Raw genomic sequence first — 19,108 nt, 5'->3', positions numbered from 1 at the left:
GTTTCACCGTCATCGAGCAAATATACCTCATACGTGTTCACATCGACCATTCACCGAGAAAGGTTCTCGACTTTGAAGTCATTTTTAAAAACATAAGGGCCGGGAACATACTCGTGAGGGAGCGGTTCCACCGACGTTTTATCACCGGTCGACCGGGAAAATGAGGAAGAAACATTCTCCTTTTGTGGGACGGTTTTAGAGGTTTTCGCCATTGGTTCAGGTAGAAGGAAGCGGAAAGAGGTGGAGTTTGGTATTTTTGTTACTGAAAGATTGAATCAACGGGTGGTAAAAGAGAAGAGATGGAGAGAGGACGAAACTTAGAAAACTTGGTGAAGGTGAAAGTAAAGCTTTGATTCAAATGAAGAACATGTATTTATATATTCACGGCGACAGTTTGGTGGCGCTAGTGGCCATCCATCGCTGGCAAGTATTAATGGTTTAGGAACTGAACCAACAGGACGTTTCGGTCACCTCAACCGCCTATGTCACGGGGATGACGTCATTATCAAGGTCTCCGAAAAATCGAGGCTCAAGTCGTTTCTTATCATTTTACTCTAAGAAATGAGGGGACTATCTGTATATGGTAGAAATAGGGGTTGTCCGATTTCGTCCTTCGATGGAGAAAAAAATACCACATCGAAAGGCCAGGACGTCGAGTCTGGGATTGAGGTTTCTTTCCAAGATCAAGGTCAACATCGTTAATCGAGGTCAAAAAGGGGGCATGCTTCGAACCCATGCCGATATAAAGCAGTAACGGAAAGGGCGAGATATCCGCAACGGACCGAAGATCGTGGCGTGAATCTCGAAAAGGATTAGTCTATAGCGGTTAAATAGCTGTTAATATGATTTTCTACTATAATTAGAAGTGTACCTTATTTAGGACTCCCCTACTGTATAAAGGGGGACCCCAATCATTTGTATCCATCATTATTTCACTGAGAATAATATATCCTTTCATCGCTTTCTTGCTATTTTTGCTTACTATTCATTAGAGTTATTTATTCATTTGCTATTCTTATTATCACACCTCGAGGCTATCACAAATCGAGGTCGAGATTGGCTTGCATACCGATTTGATCTATTTTATTCTCTAATTTATCTATTTAATTCCTTATTTATCAATTGGTATTGGATTAAATCAAATATCCTTAAATCAAAATATAAGTTTAATTGTTACTCAAATTTTAGGGTAAACAGTTACATTCATAGATTATTTTGTTTGGCTTAAGTTAATTATCTATTTGATAAGTTAAGTGTTTATTTGGAACGAACTTTCAAAGTCAACTTATGATAATTTACAATTTTCATTCACAAAAATGTATACCACATTTTAAAATATAATTATTTATTTGAAACTTTATTTTAATAATATTAATATTATGTTACAAAAATCGTAACATGACTCGGTATACACATGTGCCAGAAAACTATTAACTATAAAATAACCATGACATATTTAAAAAACCAAGTTGTAATAGTGCATTTGATACGTGCTAAGAGTTATTTCATCTTAAATTCAAATACAGTCACAAAAACAAACGATAGCAGTATTAATTAATACTCCACCCATTTCAATTTAGATGAGTTAGTTTGACTCGGCACGAAATTTAAAAGGGTATTTGGATTGACTTTTAAGCTGGTCAAATTAGCTTTTAAGCTCTTTTAAACTTTTTTCAGTGTTTGACAAAGTCAAAAAGTGCTTAAAATAAGTTAAAAATTGCTTAAAACAAGCCAAAAACAATAAGCCGAGCAATCCCAATTTATTATTTTTTGGCTTAAAAGCTATTTCTGCTGAAAAGCCACTTTTTTAAGCCAATCCAAACGGGCTCTAAGAAAAAAAAAAGATTTTTGAACTTGTGGTATGAAAAGTTTAAGGGGTAAAAACTTTGTGGGTCCATAATATTTGTACGAATATAAAAGCTTCTCATTAAGGGTAAAATAGGTAAAATAAAGAGTTTAAAGTTGAATTATTTTTAATTATAGAAATGTGTCATTTTTTTTGGAATGGACTAATAAGTAAAGTGTGTCATCAAAATTGAAACAAACTGAGTATTGTGAAGTGAATTCATAATTGAAAGTTATTTTAATTTAATAAATGGATATAAGTATTTTAGAGAGTTCATTAGAAAGTTGAAAGAGAAAAGAAGGAAAAGTCATATGGGGTCTACGTGTACCCGGATATAGTTTACGTGTCAGCCTCCGTTCGGTTCGGCTGCAACAAATCTTTTCCTTGGATCGATCGTTCGTACGAATGATATGGACATTTATTGATCCGACCCGTATGCTGTCCCCATTAGCCAATCGAATTCCACCCAAAATTAGACTAATTTTTTTGGGGATTAGGTTACTCCAATATTATATTATATATTGACACTTTGTGCAGACAAAAAAAGCAGCCATTGATGTGCTTTCATTGTAGAATAGAACTACTGGTCATAGGCTGACTCATATCTGAATTTGGGTTTTGACTGATCAGTTACAAAGCTTCATTATTTTCAAGAATTAGCTCATAATTTTTCATGGTTTTGATTAGTTTTCGGATGGGGTTTTGGTTGTTTAGTAAAGATTCTAAATTTGAATGATTAGTTTGGTGGGTTTTGAAAAAGCTTCATTATTTTCAACAATTAGCTCACGGATTTTATTGGTTTTTAGATGGGTTTGTGGTTCTTGAAGTAAAGATTCCAACTTTGGTAGGTTTGGATGTTTGTTATGTCATGTGAAAGCAGCATATCTGGGTTTTGATTAATCATTCACAAAGCTTTATTATTTTCAAAAACTTCATGGGTTTTTAGATGGGGTATTGGTTCTTGGAGTAAAGATTCTAACTTTGAATGATTTAGTTTGGTGGGGTTTTGAGTTTTGTTGCGTTATGGAAAGCAGCAGAGCAGGACAACTCGCTGGGTCGGATATTCATGGCTTCCACACTCTGCAAGGTATTATATCTGTTACTTTGATTTTGCTAGTTTATGCAAAAATGCTTGGTTGTGTATGACAAAAGAGCAGTTTTATTGCAACTTAGGGGTTGACTCTGAATCAGGTACCAAAAAGACTAAAGGTAGGATCATGTAAGACTTATAATGCTAAGAGTAATTCATCGGAATGTGGCATATAAAGTTTGTTGGAATATTATCACTATAACAACTAAGTTAAGAATTGTACCTATTTCACACGATTCTCAACCTACTGCAAAGTCAGAATCGGGATTTGCTATGCTCTAGGAACATAATAAGCTGTATTATGTCATTTGCATTTCTTCAATCTATCCTGAAAAAAATGATGCCTGAAGAACTATACTTATAGTTAAGTGATGTTTCTGCTGCTCCATATTTAAATTTCATGAAAATCTCTCTGCCATGCGTTAAGCCTCTTAATTTATATTATAATTATAATACAAGATCAGTTCTTATCGAAGTAACAAGGAGTTCCTTGATTTTGACTAAACAATCGTATGAGATTGAGGTTTGAGGTTTGAGGATCAAAGTTAGAAGAAGACTTGGCAACTTGATGGGCTGGTTAAAAGATATCAGCATGATAAATTTTCCTGAATAGTAATTTCATCGACCATTTTTTGGAGAACTGTGGTTTTCGGCGAACGTGTGCATACTTTAGAGTATTTAACCGGGTAAATATTACCTTCCACCAACACAGTTACCGGGTTACTCTTTATACTAAGGCTTTGAGAAGAAACCACTTTTTTTTGCCTCTATGGGGATTTGAACCCTGGTCTCCCATGGTTTTCATCTCATTTATTGACCGCTAGGCCAAATTCTTGGGTGCTTCATCGACCATTATATGACAAGTGCATGAGAATGACATATTAAATTATTATACAACAACTATGTTTCAGTCCGAAACAAGTTGGGATCCGCTATATGAATCCTCACTCTTCATTTAAGCTCAACTCATATTATCATCATCAAATAAAATAAAAGTGAAAATAAGTTTTATATATATATATATAGAAGGATTGTCTAACAAGTCTAAAACCTATTCCCAACTAGTAGACATATTAACTTATTATGATTTTCATAAATTAAATTAATGTCCTTTTTAAAGTTAGACATGAAGATAGATGTTGCTTTGCACGGTTCAGTAATTGATTTGTGTCAATCCGGAAATTGCATATCAAGAAAAAAAGGAAATTAGTTTACCATAAAATGAACAACAATAACAACAGCAACATACCCAGTGTAGTCCCACAAGTGGGGTCTGGGGAGGGTAGTGTGTACGCAGTCCTTATCCCTACCTTGTGCAAGTAGATGGGTTGTTTTCGATAGATGCTCGGCTCAAGGAAAACAAAGTCACGATAGTATTGAAAGGAAACTATAATAATGAAGAAGTCACAAAAAAAAAGAGCAGTAACAACAACAACATAATACAAAAATCAACAACAACAAATCCAGTGAGATCCCACAAGTGGGGTCTGAGGAGGGTTGTGTGTATACAAACCTTACCCCTACCTTGGAAAGGTAAAGGGGCTGTTTCCGATAGACCTTCGGCTCAGAAATGAGAACAAAGTAAATGTTGCTTCCTTGACCACTTTGGTGAATGAAGTATCATCTAGTGTGAAAGTGTTTCTAACAAGTTATTAATTAAATGTGAGTGAAGCCAGAACTCTTTGTCCTTTTGTGATAGTTAGGACGCCATATCATTATGGAAATAAACCACGAGCTCCTGAATTTGTGGAAAATGAGAGCAAAGTGATGGCGAGAAAAGGTCCCTTGATTTTATAATGACTAGATGGATGCACAAAGTAATCGTGTAGAGGTACAACACTGTTACGTTCAGATCAGAATTGGCGCTGACCTTTCTGCTATTGCTTGTAGTTTTTGAATTTTGGTTGATTTACTTTCTTGAATCATCCTTGCTGATTAAAAGTGATATTTTCTGTTGCTTGCGCAGATTTGGATATTCCCAGTATAATGGAAGAAGCGAAGATGAGGTGGCTCCGACCAAATGAGATCCATGCTATATTGTGCAACTACAAGTACTTCAACATCTTTGTCAAGCCTGTGAACCTGCCGATGAGTAATACCACTCTAAGCGACTACCTTTTATGGTCTTTGTCTTGCGATGATTTCTTTCTTGTTTTGTGTAGTGTAATATTAAATGAAATGGAACATGACTTCAGTAAACAAAGTAATACCCAGCAATGAACTCAGTGCTTGGGATTACTTGTGAATAATATTTTACTTATTTAAAAAAAGACATCAGTAAAGTGAACTTCTAGGACATGTTAGGTTCTGTTGATTTATGTAATCTTCTCACTACAACAGGTGGCACAATCGTGTTGTTTGATCGTAAGATGCTCAGGAATTTCCGGAAAGACGGTCATAACTGGAAGAAGAAAAAGGACGGGAAAACAGTAAAAGAAGCTCACGAACACTTAAAAGTGAGTGTCAAATGATCCTGAGTGTGTCATACTTCCCATAATTTTTTGCTAGCTTGCTTGTTATACATGTAATGGGAGGTGCTCGTTATTGCTGTTCTGCTATATTTCTGGTTTCTGCTTTTTCTGGTTATAGTTGCTTTTGAAATCTCTTCGCCTTCTTTTCTGTTATAAGTATCATTGATGTAAATCTAACAACTGAATTTAAGATGATATAAGAAATTTCTGCTCCACTTTATCTCTGTGGCTTAATCGTAAAATCCTGTATGCAACCTTTGCTAAATGTTTTTACGAATTTACTTGTTCTGTACAGCACTACTTTTTTGGCTTTTTTTGTTCCCCCCGTGTACAAGGTTGGCAATCGTTGTCGATACAGCTCCCTTAGACTTATCGAGAAAAAATTGTAGCCTATCTCATGCTATGCACGAGTTTTAAGTGGCAGAAGATAAGGGAGGCAGATTTAAAGTTTATACGGCCAAATATTCAGTCACACCCCTTTTGTTATTGTTTTGGATTTGGACTCAAGATGTTGAGGCTGATTACTGCATGTAGTAGAAGTCATTGAGTGGTGCAAAATACAGACTTAGACATAATCGATGTGAGACATCGGAAATAGATGAACATTTGAATCACATTCTCTCCTATATTGCATCACGTTGGCGGGCGAGAGCTTACTGTCACACTAACCCACAGAATCCAATGAAACTTCTTATCGCACAGTGCTGAACCTCGCAACAAGTTTGTACATGGCCTGTCAATTTTTCATCTACTGCGGCTACATGACTGGAAGAGGCTAGAATAAACGCATCTTTGTGCTGAAATGGTGGAGCTCATTCAGGAACTAGCTAGAATGCCCATGATCAGCTTTATCATTGTTGGAGATAATTATGCATTAGGTATTAACCAGAGACCAAAACCGCATAACCAAACAATTGTGTATCCAAAGACTCATGGAACTAAGACCATCTCCAGTATTAACAGTAGATACTGCTGTGCTTTTGTTTCTCGGGCGCTCGAAAAATGATTGAACAGACCTAGCTAGATGCAAAATGACCCAATGCAATGCACAAATTTTAATCTGCATACATCTAGCTAAGGAGAGTTTCTTGTAATCCTAGTTGCTTTAGGATGTAGTCATTTTGAAAACCATCCATGCCTAGTTTTAATTGGTAAAGTCTAACTAGCTTTCTGTGAAACCTTTGGTTAATATATTAAATGTAGCGTTAGTATAAATATTTTTTCATTCTTTTTTATATCTTCTTTCATAGCATGTTTCTTTTGTCATTCCTACACCAGAACTATGGGTGCTTTATTTTTGCAATTCGCAAGCGTGAATTATCTTTTATAGCCTGATGCATAAGAGTTGTTAATCTTTTTGCTCAATGCATACAATAGAATGTCTCCCCTGAAAAGTAGAGATGCACTTTTTTGGTTTCAATTTTGTACTCTTCCCATCCATGTCCTTTTGTCCTCTTCTCTATTTCTGAATTTAATTTGCTCTCTTCCAGAAGATATGTATTTCAAGATCATGAGGTGGGATTTGCAATCTTTTCTGTGCTGGTCAAATCCATTTTGTTTCTTAGTGCAGGTTGGTAATGAAGAACGAATTCATGTATACTATGCACATGGAGAAGATCACCCGACCTTTGTTCGGAGATGTTACTGGCTACTTGACAAGTATGAAATACACTTTTTTGATGCTTGCATCAAGCCAATAAAGGGTTTCCCCTTTGTTTTTTTCCCCAGTTAACTGCAATGATAAATCATTTGCATACAGTTTCCACTTACACGAAACAACCTGTATCCTTTGAGTTTGATTTTTTCCATTTCTGTGCTTTTATCAGGTCCCTTGAACACATAGTCCTTGTTCATTATCGCGAAACTCAGGAGGTTTGTTTCCTTTATCTTGGTAACTTTCTCAATACATATCACTTATGAAAAAAGATCCTTCTTCAAAACATATCCATGTCTGCACGTTCCAGTTTCTTGTTGTCCTTGTTTAGACTTCCTGTTCAAATAACTTATTATTCATTTATGCACTTCTTTATTTTGGGATATATACCAGCAATTTCTTTGGCTCTACTATTTCATACTTAGAAGTACGTCAAGCCTGACTTTTACCTTTCTCAAAAAAAAAAAAAAAGAAAGAAAAAGTACGTCAAGCCTGTCTGGCCATCTGAATAATGTATAGCAAGTAGTAGCACATATTCAACACTGTTATTAAACAGTTTGGTCAACAGTTCACATTTTTTAACTCGTTACCACCCAAATGCGGTGTAGAAATGTATCTATATATCGTAGCATTCTGAGATTCCTAGTGTGAAGGGACGAGATTTGCTAACTACAGCAGGAGCAGTATTATATGTGGTGTTATCCCTCATTGCAGGGATATGTTAGGTGGTTTTTATCTATGTAGACGACGATTGGCATTATGTATGTAGATTATCCTTTCTCCTGTTTTTCAGTCCATCTACACTGTCAGTGCCCTGAGTAGGATACACCTTGTCTGTCACACAAGGTTGAAGCGTTGAAGTTTGTAGGATACATTTTCAGGTGGTTATCACCTTGCTTGTGGTATGAGATGTTAGTGGTTAGAGCTGCAATGAGCAATGTCGGGCACAGTAAAGGAGGCACTTCTAGCTAAACTTTTGTATAAGGAGAGAAATATTAGAGCTTTTGAGTGGATAGAGAACGACTATCTATACTTGAGGAATACCACCGCATTCCATGTTTCTTTTTGGTGAACTCATGAATTTCCAATTTGTATATAAGATCAGGTGCCATTTGTAGAGAATCATATTATGTTGTATACTCTCTGCTTTTTGGTATACTGCTTGTATATGGGAGATCTTCCCATTACTAATAAAATTATTTATTTTGTCCATCCCCCCCCAAAAAAAAAAATGGAACCTTTTCCCGTACTGGAATAAGTCCCTCTTTAAGTAGTTGTAAATATATCGAATGTTTTAATTCAGTTGTTGTCTATGTCTACCGTGCAGGCACAGGGCTCCCCAGCGACCTCTGTTGCCAAGGGTTCTCCAGCTACCCCGGTTAATTCCAATTCCAGTTCAGATCCATCTGATCCATCTGGTTGGGTTTTATCAGAAGAATGTAATTCCGTAGATGAACGGACGTATGGTTCCAGCCAACATGCACATTTAGGTACTGCAGAGTGGGCTTTCTAGAAATGATATCTTATTACGATTTTATTTAGTAGAATCTCAACTGCCTGAACTGAGCCTTCTATGAGTGGAGACATAAGCATCATGTTTAATCCTTCTGTCTAAGTTGTAGCTTCATAAATAAAACAACAGAATATCACTCTTGAAGATAATGGGATATTTTTATTATTAGGAACTTCTGAGCAATTTATCGTGCAACAAGATTGTGTCCTACTTATGCTATTAGATGTCGAACCTGCTGTAATCTTGGAATGTCCCAATAAGAAAAAACCTTTTTTTTCTCCTTTGGAATTGGCTCAATTAATTCCTGTCTTTTACTGATTGCAGAGCCTAACAGGGATGTGACCGCCAAAAATCATGAACAGAGACTTCTTGAGATTAATACACTTGAGTGGGATGAGCTTTTGGCACCTGACAATCCCAACAAGCTAATTGCAACTCAAGAAGGTATTGTGTATTCTTGTAAAATTGGTGCTTGTAGCCTGTGAGAAAGTTATCTGATCATTTGCCTAATTCATTGATCATGTATCCTTCCTTTTGTATCCATGTATAGCGGGAGGAAGGGCTTCAGTCGGGCAACAAAATCAAATTGAAGTTAATGGTTACAGCCTCAACGTAAGCGGTTCTAATATGCTGCTTGCTTCACTAGTACAATTCTCCACAGATCCTTCTTTTCTCTAACTCATCTTTTCTCGTTATTTCAAAATTTTGATACTACAGGATTAAGTTTAATGAAAGTAATGTTGTTTAGTAAGTTAGATTATATTTTTCTCATAGGCAATAAGGAAAACTCTTGAAGGGTAAATTAGCACCAAAATCAATATTATCTAATTACACGATGGGTTAATGAAAATAACTTTGGTACGCTAATTATTTTTCAGTAATTGTCTATTTAGTTGATTTATGTTTAACTTGTTTTTCTCAAACTCTTTTTTTTCCTTTTTAAATAACATGAACTGTCAGGTTCAATGAGTTATCTGTTCCGTCCGTGTTCTGCAAATTTTAACTGTCAAGCCACTGAGTCATCTGTTCTGGTGTTCTGCAGAATTTGATATTCCCAAACAACTTTTTCATTACTCCCATGGGCACCATGATTTAACCTTTTAATTTAGATAATTTTAATTTTGGACGCAATTTTATGTCTCCAACGTTTCAAGAGTGATATAACAAATGTGTTCACTTTTTCGTTGTTCATACTGTGCAATACTCATTATTAGATTTTATATGTATATATATGGGTCAATGTTGATATGCACGCATTATTCTATATACTACCTGTAAGGATTGTGCTGGCAAAAGCCTTCAGATATAAAAAAATTGGCTTTTACATTGTGTCCATCTAATTAACCTAATCTCTAACTTCTGCTTTAAGTCTATCCTTAGCGATTGTCAAGTTCCGCCGTGAAATAATTTAACTTCTTCCTATTTACTTGGATTCCATGTGAAAAATAGTACTATTAATTTTTATTATTTATTTCTTTTGTATGGCTACTAATAATGGTGATTTGCAGGATGGCTCTTTATCTGTGTCGAGAGTACCTGTAGCATCTTTAGAAAGTTTTGTTTGCCAAGTGGCTGGAAGTGATACTGTAAATTTTAATCCTTCAAATGACATGCCCTTCCGTTCCGGGGATGGTCAGATGACTTCAAATTTTCGAAAGAATGAGCCTGGAGTAACAACAGTGGGTGCAGGTGATTCCTTTGATAGTCTGAACAAGGATGGCCTCCAAACTCAGGACAGCTTTGGACGGTGGATTAACTACTTCATAAGTGATTCTCCAGGATCTGCAGATGAGATGATGACTCCTGAATCTTCAGTAACTATCGATCAATCATATGTAATGCAGCAGATATTCAACATAACCGAAATCTCTCCAACTTGGGCTCTTTCAAGTGAAGAAACAAAGGTTCTTTTTCTTCAAAGCCTTGCTACCTTGCTATAATAGCATCAGTTCACAAAAACATAACCTTCTCTCGCGATAAGAGAGAAGGAATGTCCCATTCCCATGTTTGGTTTAAGAAGTTCTATTTGCATTCATATATGAAAAAAGAAAATTTATCAATCTCATTGTACTAATGGAATATTAATACTCATTAGACATGTCCTGGTTTGACATAACATAACATTGAGTGACAGTCAACGCCTAGCTTACGTGTTGAATGTAATTAAATAAACAAATAACTTAATTCAGCTTTCCACGCTGTGGCTAAATTCAGTTTCACTTAAGTTATCAGAGAGAGAATTCACTTCTTAAACTTTTAGATATAAATCAAACAGTAGCCAATTACTGAGTGGAGGCAAGAGTTTCTAGATGCACACATTTTTTTTGAGCTATGATCTCAAAACTTATATTTTGTCTAAATCATTGCAGATCTTAGTGATTGGGCATTTTCCAGGAGCACAATCGCAACTGGCAAAGTCAAATTTGTTCTGCGTATGTGCAGATGTTTGTTTTCCTGCAGAATTTGTGCAGTCCGGGGTATATCGTTGTGTAATTTCACCTCAACCCCCTGGACTGGTAAGTTTGTATTTGAGTTTCGACGGTAATACACCAATCAGTCAAGTCATGACCTATGAGTTTCGAGCTCCTTCAGCATGCAAATGGACAGCTCCTCTGGAGGAACAGTCTAGTTGGGATGAATTTAGAGTTCAAATGAGGCTAGCTCATTTGCTCTTCTCTACATCTAAGAGCCTAAGCATTTTTTCCAGTAAAGTACACCAAGATTCCCTGAAAGAAGCAAAGCGATTTGTTCGAAAATGTTCGCACATTACTGATAATTGGGCATATTTGATCAAATCAATTGAAGACAGGAAACTCCCTGTCCCACATGCAAAAGACTGCTTGTTCGAGCTGTCTTTGCAAACAAAGTTTCATGAATGGCTGTTAGAAAGAGTTATTGGAGGGTGTAAAACCTCAGAGTGGGACGAGCAAGGTCAAGGAGTTATCCATTTGTGTGCTATCCTAGGTTATACTTGGGCTGTATATCCATTTTCCTGGTCAGGCTTATCATTGGATTACCGGGACAAGTATGGTTGGACAGCTCTTCACTGGGCTGCTCATTATGGAAGGTAATCCTTAGTGCAGCTAAGGGATTTTGAAATCATTATTATTTGATTGCTTAAAAATAATAATCATGAAGCTTCTTCTTATTTGAGTATATGTCTACTGCTGTCCACCAAAATGTCTACCCACGCCACCCCCTTTCCTCCACCTTCCTCCCACCTCCCCCAACCAAACAAAGGAAAAAATGTTTAATGAAATGAAAACATAACCAGGGTAATTTTATTTTGAATATTACAATTTTCAGCATATTGGTTACTTACTTTTGGGATTTTCGACTATCAGGGAGAAAATGGTTGCAACCCTTCTATCCGCCGGTGCAAAACCAAATTTGGTGACAGACCCTACTTCAGAGAACCCTGGTGGATCCACTGCTGCTGATCTTGCATCTAAAAATGGTTTTGAGGGTTTGGGGGCTTATCTTGCGGAGAAGGCTTTAGTTGCACACTTTAAGGATATGACCTTGGCTGGAAATGTTAGTGGTTCACTGCAGACCACTACTGAACATATAAACCCTGGAAACTTCACGGAGGAGGAGCTATATCTTAAGGATACTTTGGCAGCTTATCGTACTGCTGCTGATGCTGCTGCACGTATACAGGCTGCATTCAGAGAACATTCATTCAAAGTACAGACTAAAGCTGTCGAGTCTTCAAATCCGGAGATGGAAGCACGTAATATAGTTGCAGCTATGAAGATTCAGCATGCTTTCCGCAATTATGAGTCGCGGAAAAAACTGGCTGCTGCTGCGCGAATCCAATATAGGTTCCGTAGTTGGAAAATGCGGAAAGATTTTCTTAACATGCGGCGACATGCAATTAAAATTCAAGTAAGTTGCCCATTTTCTGTTTCTTTCTCAGAAGTCTGGATGATGAATTCGAGCCACCTCTTCCATCAAAAGGGCTGAAGTTCAAAATACTTCTTGTCTGTTTGATCCAAGTTAGAATTGTGTTCCATCTTGCTGTAAATTTCAAGTGATCTGCTCACTGAGATGAGGTGGGCACTGTGTTCATTAACTGGAAGAAGAGATCAAACCATGTTATCTTCACATTGATTTCCTCAAATCTCCAATATAGCAATAAACCTGCAAAGGATGCTTTTATTGTTTTGAATATGCTACCTTATGCTATCAAATATTTCTTGAAATCAACTTATCCTAGGAAAAAGAAAAAGTAACTCTTCTGTTGATACTGCTACATCTCTTCCTGTAGACATTTTTTTTTGAAAAGATAAATAATTTTATTAAGTAGACAGGACAAATTTAAATAGTGGAACATACCTCTGGTTTATGCAGGCTGTGTTCCGTGGTTTCCAAGTCCGGAAGCAGTATCGCAAGATAGTTTGGTCTGTTGGGGTGCTTGAAAAGGCAGTGTTGAGATGGCGTTTGAAGAGAAAAGGCTTTCGTGGTCTTCAGGTTCAATCTAGTCAAGCAGTGGATATCAAGCCTGATGGTGATGTGGAGGAGGACTTCTTCCGAGCCAGTAGGAAACAAGCTGAGGAGCGTGTTGAAAGGTCTGTTGTACGAGTTCAGGCCATGTTCCGTTCAAAGCGAGCACAAGAAGAATATAGGAGGATGAAATTGGAACATGATAATGCTACGGTAAGGGAGCACTTCCTTTGATTTTCTTTTTTTTTGAAGGGAGACAAACTTCAATGTGCAACTCATTTCTTGATATTTACCATATTTTCTGTTTTGGCAGCTGGAATACGAAAGGGCTTCTCTTCTCAATCCTGATATCCAGATAGGTTAAGAAGATGAGATAAAAGTATTTCCCTGAAATATTTGGAGCTACAATGGCATTATTGATCGGTAACCCAGGCAAACAATCCCCCTCCAAAAAACATCATGCTATCGATTACATCGCTATGTGTGCTTCTTTTGCAAATCGATTTGTACATTAGTAGAGATCTTGTAAATTGGTAGATTGAGTTATCATCTAGCTTCGACCCTCCAAATGTTTTAGAAAAGCGTGGGTTGTTTGTCACTTGCAGTAACCTGTTTAGAGGAGTAAAACTGACATGTCGCTTCTATGGCTGGGGAAGAGGTTAAGCTTGCTCGGTCTTGCCTGACTAAGATGATGTTCAATATGCAGTATTGATTCTCATGATATGATGATTTGACATTTCTATTATCAAATGGGGCATGGGCCTCATAGTCAAGTTCACGTGAGCATGATAAACACCTCAATGCTAGTCTTGAATATTGATTTTGGATGAAATGGCACAAATAAATAATTTTGATTCTTTGATTTGCTTTCATTTTTGAAATTTAATGCTTGAAACTTATGGAGAAATACTTGGAAGTCCAACAAACTCAAGAACAACAGTATAATTATAATGGTCTTGGATTTGTTTTCTCATGCCACGTCACTCGATGTGTGGCATGAACATCAAAGGATTCCCAACAAGTATCAGAAAAGCAAAGTAATGTTCACCTAGTGGTTACAAGCGCAGCCAACGATGGGCACATAGCATCCATCCTGCCGAAGATAAGGGATTGGCAGGAGGAATACTCAAATCTCTTACTTTAGAATATAGTCCGAGTGAAGAAATATTTTCCCTGATGTGAAGGAAGCTAATGGATGATTAGTTAACATTCCTCCACTATAAGTAGTTATTCATATTGGCAATTTATAGAAGGCATTAGGAGCCCGTTTGGACATAAGAAATTTTTATTTTTTTTTTCAAATTTTTTTTATTTTTTTTATCATAAATTTTCAAATTTCACTTGAAGACACATTTTAGAATTTTTCAAAAATTTGAAAAACTCCAAAAAAATATTTTTCGAACTTTTCACTCAGATTACTTACAAAACTTCAAAAATAGATCAAAATTATATTAATGTCCAAACAAAACTCTCATTCTCAATTTTTTTTTACTTGAAAATTCTTTTCACTTTCTTTTGGAATTTTACAATTCTTATGTCCAAACGCCCACTAGATATTAGCAAGCCTGCATGCGTTGAAGTTCTATAAATAACCTAATTTTTATAGAAGGCATTAGGAGCACTAGATTAGGCTAGCCATCTCTTGCATTTGAAGGAAATTAAGAACCTAAACTGTATAAATAATAAAACTAAAATATTTACCCCTCAAGAGGTGTTGACAACGCCCGACTTTACCCAAGAAACGAGCCAAAAATGGCAGGGCAGGATGAGAGGATTACCTGCTTTAGTTATTGTGCTTTCCTCATACATAGTTTCTACCAGTCACTCTTGGAACACACAGTTCTGTATATCTTTTTTTCCCTTCTGCTAAGGGCATTATATACAGAGAGATAAGATCTACAAAGACACGGAAAGAGTGAAGATAACCTATAACTAGAAAGAAGATACTAAAAAACTAGTCTTTCTATCCAGTACAACCCGACATACGTCCTCTGTCACAAGTCCAACATATACCTTCTTGATTGGGAAAAATTCTCTTTGTTCTTGCCCCCCCTTCCCCACCAATGGGTTGGAATCACAAAGATGAAATTTGCCAAGAAGTACTTTGTGGTAAACTCTCCTACTTGATGTATTGCGACATCCACTTGAAGCCCTCACCATATCCCATCTTGCGCACAATGCTGCACATAAACACCTCAATTGGACGGACATTTGTACCAGCGAGGTTGACGTTACCCTTGCCAGTGGTCACACCAGTTAGGCCCAAGTGATAACGCAGCTCGTCTTCTGAAGCAGCATATGGTATATCAATCTTGTTTCCCAGAATGAGAAATGGGACATTTGCCAATGTCTCATCTGAGAGAAGCCCATCTAATTCCTTCTTTGACTCGGGAAACCTCTCTCGGTCATAAGCATCAACAAGGTAAACAACAGCATCCACCTACAAATGGAAAAACGTGCTTGTCAAGCAGTAGTAGAGTATGGAAAGCCTAGATTCGGAAACTATTACAACAGACTTGCAAATATCCATGTCAATACTGACCTACTAAAAACCTTGAAGCTAATGGTGCACAGACTTGACCTTTATTAAAGCCAAAATGTCACATATAACTTGACTGATCCACCATAATCCCAAAATGATTGATGTCATAAGCAACTAGAGAACAACACAAAATTTTCCATAGCTTGCCATATATTTAAAACACGAGAGTAACTATATACACATTCAACACGATGGTCAACATAAACTTGAATATGAGAGCATTAGTTGTTGAGGAATCTTTAAATCCTCAACAACATAATGTTCCATAGAACTGCATTGTAAAAATCTCAATTTTACATATGACTTGACAGTGCAAGTTCTTAAAAATTCTCCACTACACAAAAGAATCTAGCCTAAACCCAAATCTTTCATGTTCCTGATGACTTCTATCTTCAAAGGTCACCTGCAAAGTCCTTTTGTGACATTATCATAATTAAAATTGGCAATTATTTCATCATAAGACTATTTTTCCAATGTTTAAGATATACTTCTTGCCATTTCATGCGTGAATTATACAGCTTATCCATGTTTACCAAACAAAGAACTGCATTCTTAGTATATATTACTGAGTGTCCTACTCCTAAATTGAGACCCCAGACAAGGTCAAACCAATACCAGACAACTGGTACCAAACAAGGTTCAAAAGAATTGTTATATTTGTTCTACCTTAAAGTGATACTTCAGCAATAGGAACGTGTTTGACAAGGAAACACAATAAATAGTGATAACCGTTAAGTTATAACCAACTACGAGCATCTCTATTCCTTGTTCTTCACTACTCAAGCTGTGAAAGAGTGCTCTCATCCCTAAATGAAGCACATAGCAATGCCAAAAGAAGTGCACTAGTGCAGTAATATGACCAAACAGGAAATATGATCAGCCCTCTATCTACAAATATATATGCGGTTGATAAGACAAATTATGTTATTAGAAATCAAACTCAAATATCATTTCAACTTATAAAGCACTGCTGAAATTTTTGAAATATACAGGCTCGAGCAAATTTTAAATCGAATAGCTGATAAATATAAAAGCTTTAGCCCATGCTCAACATTTAAAGGTAAGTAAACAAAATAAGTTGCAAATAACCCAATTATAAATGAGTAAACTGGTGCTCTAACAATGCAAATTATTCACCTTGGCATAGTAGTCTCTCCAGACTCTTCTAGCAATTTGGTGTCCTCCTAAATCAAAAGCCTTGAACTTAATTTTACCTATACTCAACTCCTCTGATGTCGGGTATTGCGTAGGTTGATGCTGCACCAATCTCTGCATCAATGTTAACATGCACAATATAATACCAATAAAACATTTGAACTGGTTTCAATAACCTCCTAAATATAAAATACTTTTATTATCTCTATCACTAAAAATTAGCTCCACATGTGAACAAACATATCAATAATACTTCGCCCAGGTAGTCCTTTCTTTTTTTGGAATTATGGGGCCAACCTTGGGATAATAAATAGTTTAACATTTAAGACAAATAAAAGTTGGGATTTTTCCATCTATTAAGACCCATTTGATTCTAGAGGTTCTCTAAAAATAGAAAATTAATTCCTTAAATTTTGATAGTTAAGTCTCTAAGCAGATATACTTAATATAACAAATAAGCTTACGCAACTAGTTAGTGTTGCCTATATAGTCATGTGATTATAGTTTATTGTGATAAAAAGAAGAGGGGAAAAACCAACAAAAAAAAAAAAAAGAGAGAGAGAAAGAGAAAAAGAACCTCATCTTTCAACATATGAAGCAAAGTGGTTTTGCCAGCATTATCAAGTCCTAAAAACAATATCTTCGCATCCTTCTGCCACAATCCTAGTGATGCTAACACTCCGTAGAACCAATCCAACACAAACATCGCCTCTTCCTATTTGATGATCAAAAACCACTCAGCTTCAGGCGTTCCAATTTGTTCGATCTCTTTTTTCTGAGGTTCAGTGGTGGAATGAGGTACAGGTATTTATATTAGGGGGTGAAGTTTGACTGGTTAATGGTGGAACCTGTTGCACATAAGGAAAGGTGATAGGAACCGGAGATAAAGATGGTGACTCGAATTGGCCGGTTGCGTGTTTTGCTGACGTGGAGAGAGACTATTGGGTGCTGCGCGTCATCAGAAGAGTGCTACACATCATTGGGACCTCCACGTCATAACAAGTGTGCTACCCAATTTTTTTCCTTTCTTATTTTTTGACCGATGCGATGATCCTTATACTACAAGAAATTTAAAATACTGAAAAAATAAAGACCCGTTCGATAGACTGCCAAAGCTACAAATCGTACGAGTTAAATTGGAGCTGAATTCCTTAAAAAGGTTGATAAAAACTTGCCAGCCAAAGAGAATCTTAAAATCTGAATGAGAATCTTTTGTGGGAAAAATCCTACACTAGGAGCCCGTTTGGACATACAAAATTTTTGCTTTTTTCCAAAAAATTATGAAAACAATATTTGGTTATACATTTCTTACCAATTTTTCCAATTTCACTTGAAAATGCATTTTCAAATTTGAAAAAGTGGCTCTTACCAGTTTTTTAATTGAAAATGTATTTTCACTAGTTTTAATTTTACAAATTTACCCTGTACTTTTAAAATTCATAAAATGATCCCATCAATTATTAACCTACAACTACCCACGTATTTTTCCTCGACTATCAGATGAAGCTATTGCATCGGATAATGAACCATTTTCTTGTGACGACTACCATGTTGCTAAACAATAGCATGTTTGATTGTTTATTTCAAGTAATATAACTAAATTGAGACGGTTTAGATATTTTTTACAAGTTATGGGGTATAAATCATATTTTATGATTTTGCAAAAAAAACATCCAAATATGTTACAAAAATTATAACCAAACACAACTTCATCTTCAATTCAAATTTTAGTGAAATTCCAAATTTGAAAATTTATTTTGGAATTCATGGCCAAACGCCTACGAAGATGATGCATGAAAAGATTTATAGCCAGTTTGGCCAAGTTTTTTTGGGCCAACAGTGTTTTCTTTTTCCGCCAAAAGCACTTTTCGCTAAAAATTGAGGTGTTTGGCCAAGATTTTGAAAGGAAAAAAAAATGCTTTTGAGCAGAAGTAGAAGCAGTTTTTGAGAAGCAGAAAAAGTAGTTTCTATGCAAAAGAACTTTTCTGAGAAGTACTTTTGAGAAAAGTACACTTAGAAGCAGTTTTCAAAAGCTTGGCCAAACACTAATTACTGCTCAAAAGCACTTTTCAAATTAATTAGCCAAACACAAATTGTTTCTCACCAAAAGCACTTTTTAAAAAAGTACTTTTGAGAAAACACTTCTCAAAATAGTAAAAATAGCACGGGCTAGCCAACTTTCGGACTGGTCATTCAAAAATAGCCAGCGTTTGCAAAGATATTGTGTCACGATCCAAACTGATGGGCCGAGATGGGCACCCAGAACCTTACTCAACCGAGCACCAACATAACGTATCTTTTCATGTCATACTATCATAGATAACTGAACCGGAAGGCGGCCATGAGATAAGTAGAATACAACATGTGATACTAACTTATGTATAAGACATA

The 19,108-nt window shown here is 36.2% G+C and overlaps 2 protein-coding genes across 3 annotated transcripts; one reads left to right on the top strand and one right to left on the bottom strand.

Annotated features, from left to right (window-relative positions):
- Positions 1-2,327: 2,327 nt before the first annotated feature.
- Positions 2,328-13,882, top strand: LOC104236564 (calmodulin-binding transcription activator 5). Of its 2 annotated transcripts, XM_009790507.2 has the most exons (13): positions 2,328-2,933; positions 4,903-5,028; positions 5,277-5,392; positions 6,978-7,066; positions 7,234-7,279; positions 8,389-8,551; positions 8,899-9,018; positions 9,125-9,186; positions 10,083-10,478; positions 10,944-11,641; positions 11,919-12,462; positions 12,928-13,233; positions 13,334-13,882. In XM_009790507.2, the coding sequence occupies exons 1-13, from the start codon at positions 2,870-2,872 to the stop codon at positions 13,382-13,384; spliced, it is 2,781 nt and encodes a 926-aa protein (XP_009788809.1). In that variant the 5' UTR covers positions 2,328-2,869; the 3' UTR covers positions 13,385-13,882. The 2 variants fall into 2 exon arrangements, with proteins under 2 accessions (XP_009788809.1, XP_009788810.1); XM_009790508.2 differs by lacking the exons at positions 2,328-2,933; positions 4,903-5,028 and having other exon boundaries at positions 5,302-5,392; positions 6,973-7,066.
- An 867-nt stretch (positions 13,883-14,749) lies between these two features.
- Positions 14,750-17,608, bottom strand: LOC104236565 (GTP-binding protein SAR2). The gene is made up of 3 exons (XM_009790509.2): positions 17,295-17,608; positions 16,700-16,831; positions 14,750-15,460 (listed from the first exon to the last, which is right to left on the bottom strand). The coding sequence occupies exons 1-3, from the start codon at positions 17,421-17,423 to the stop codon at positions 15,140-15,142; spliced, it is 582 nt and encodes a 193-aa protein (XP_009788811.1). The 5' UTR covers positions 17,424-17,608; the 3' UTR covers positions 14,750-15,139.
- Positions 17,609-19,108: the final 1,500 nt, after the last annotated feature.

The sequence above is a fragment of the Nicotiana sylvestris genome, chromosome 9, assembly GCF_000393655.2.
Source record: "Nicotiana sylvestris chromosome 9, ASM39365v2, whole genome shotgun sequence".
Taxonomy (NCBI): Eukaryota; Viridiplantae; Streptophyta; class Magnoliopsida; order Solanales; family Solanaceae; genus Nicotiana; species Nicotiana sylvestris.
This window is presented reverse-complemented; position numbering and strand designations above follow the sequence as displayed.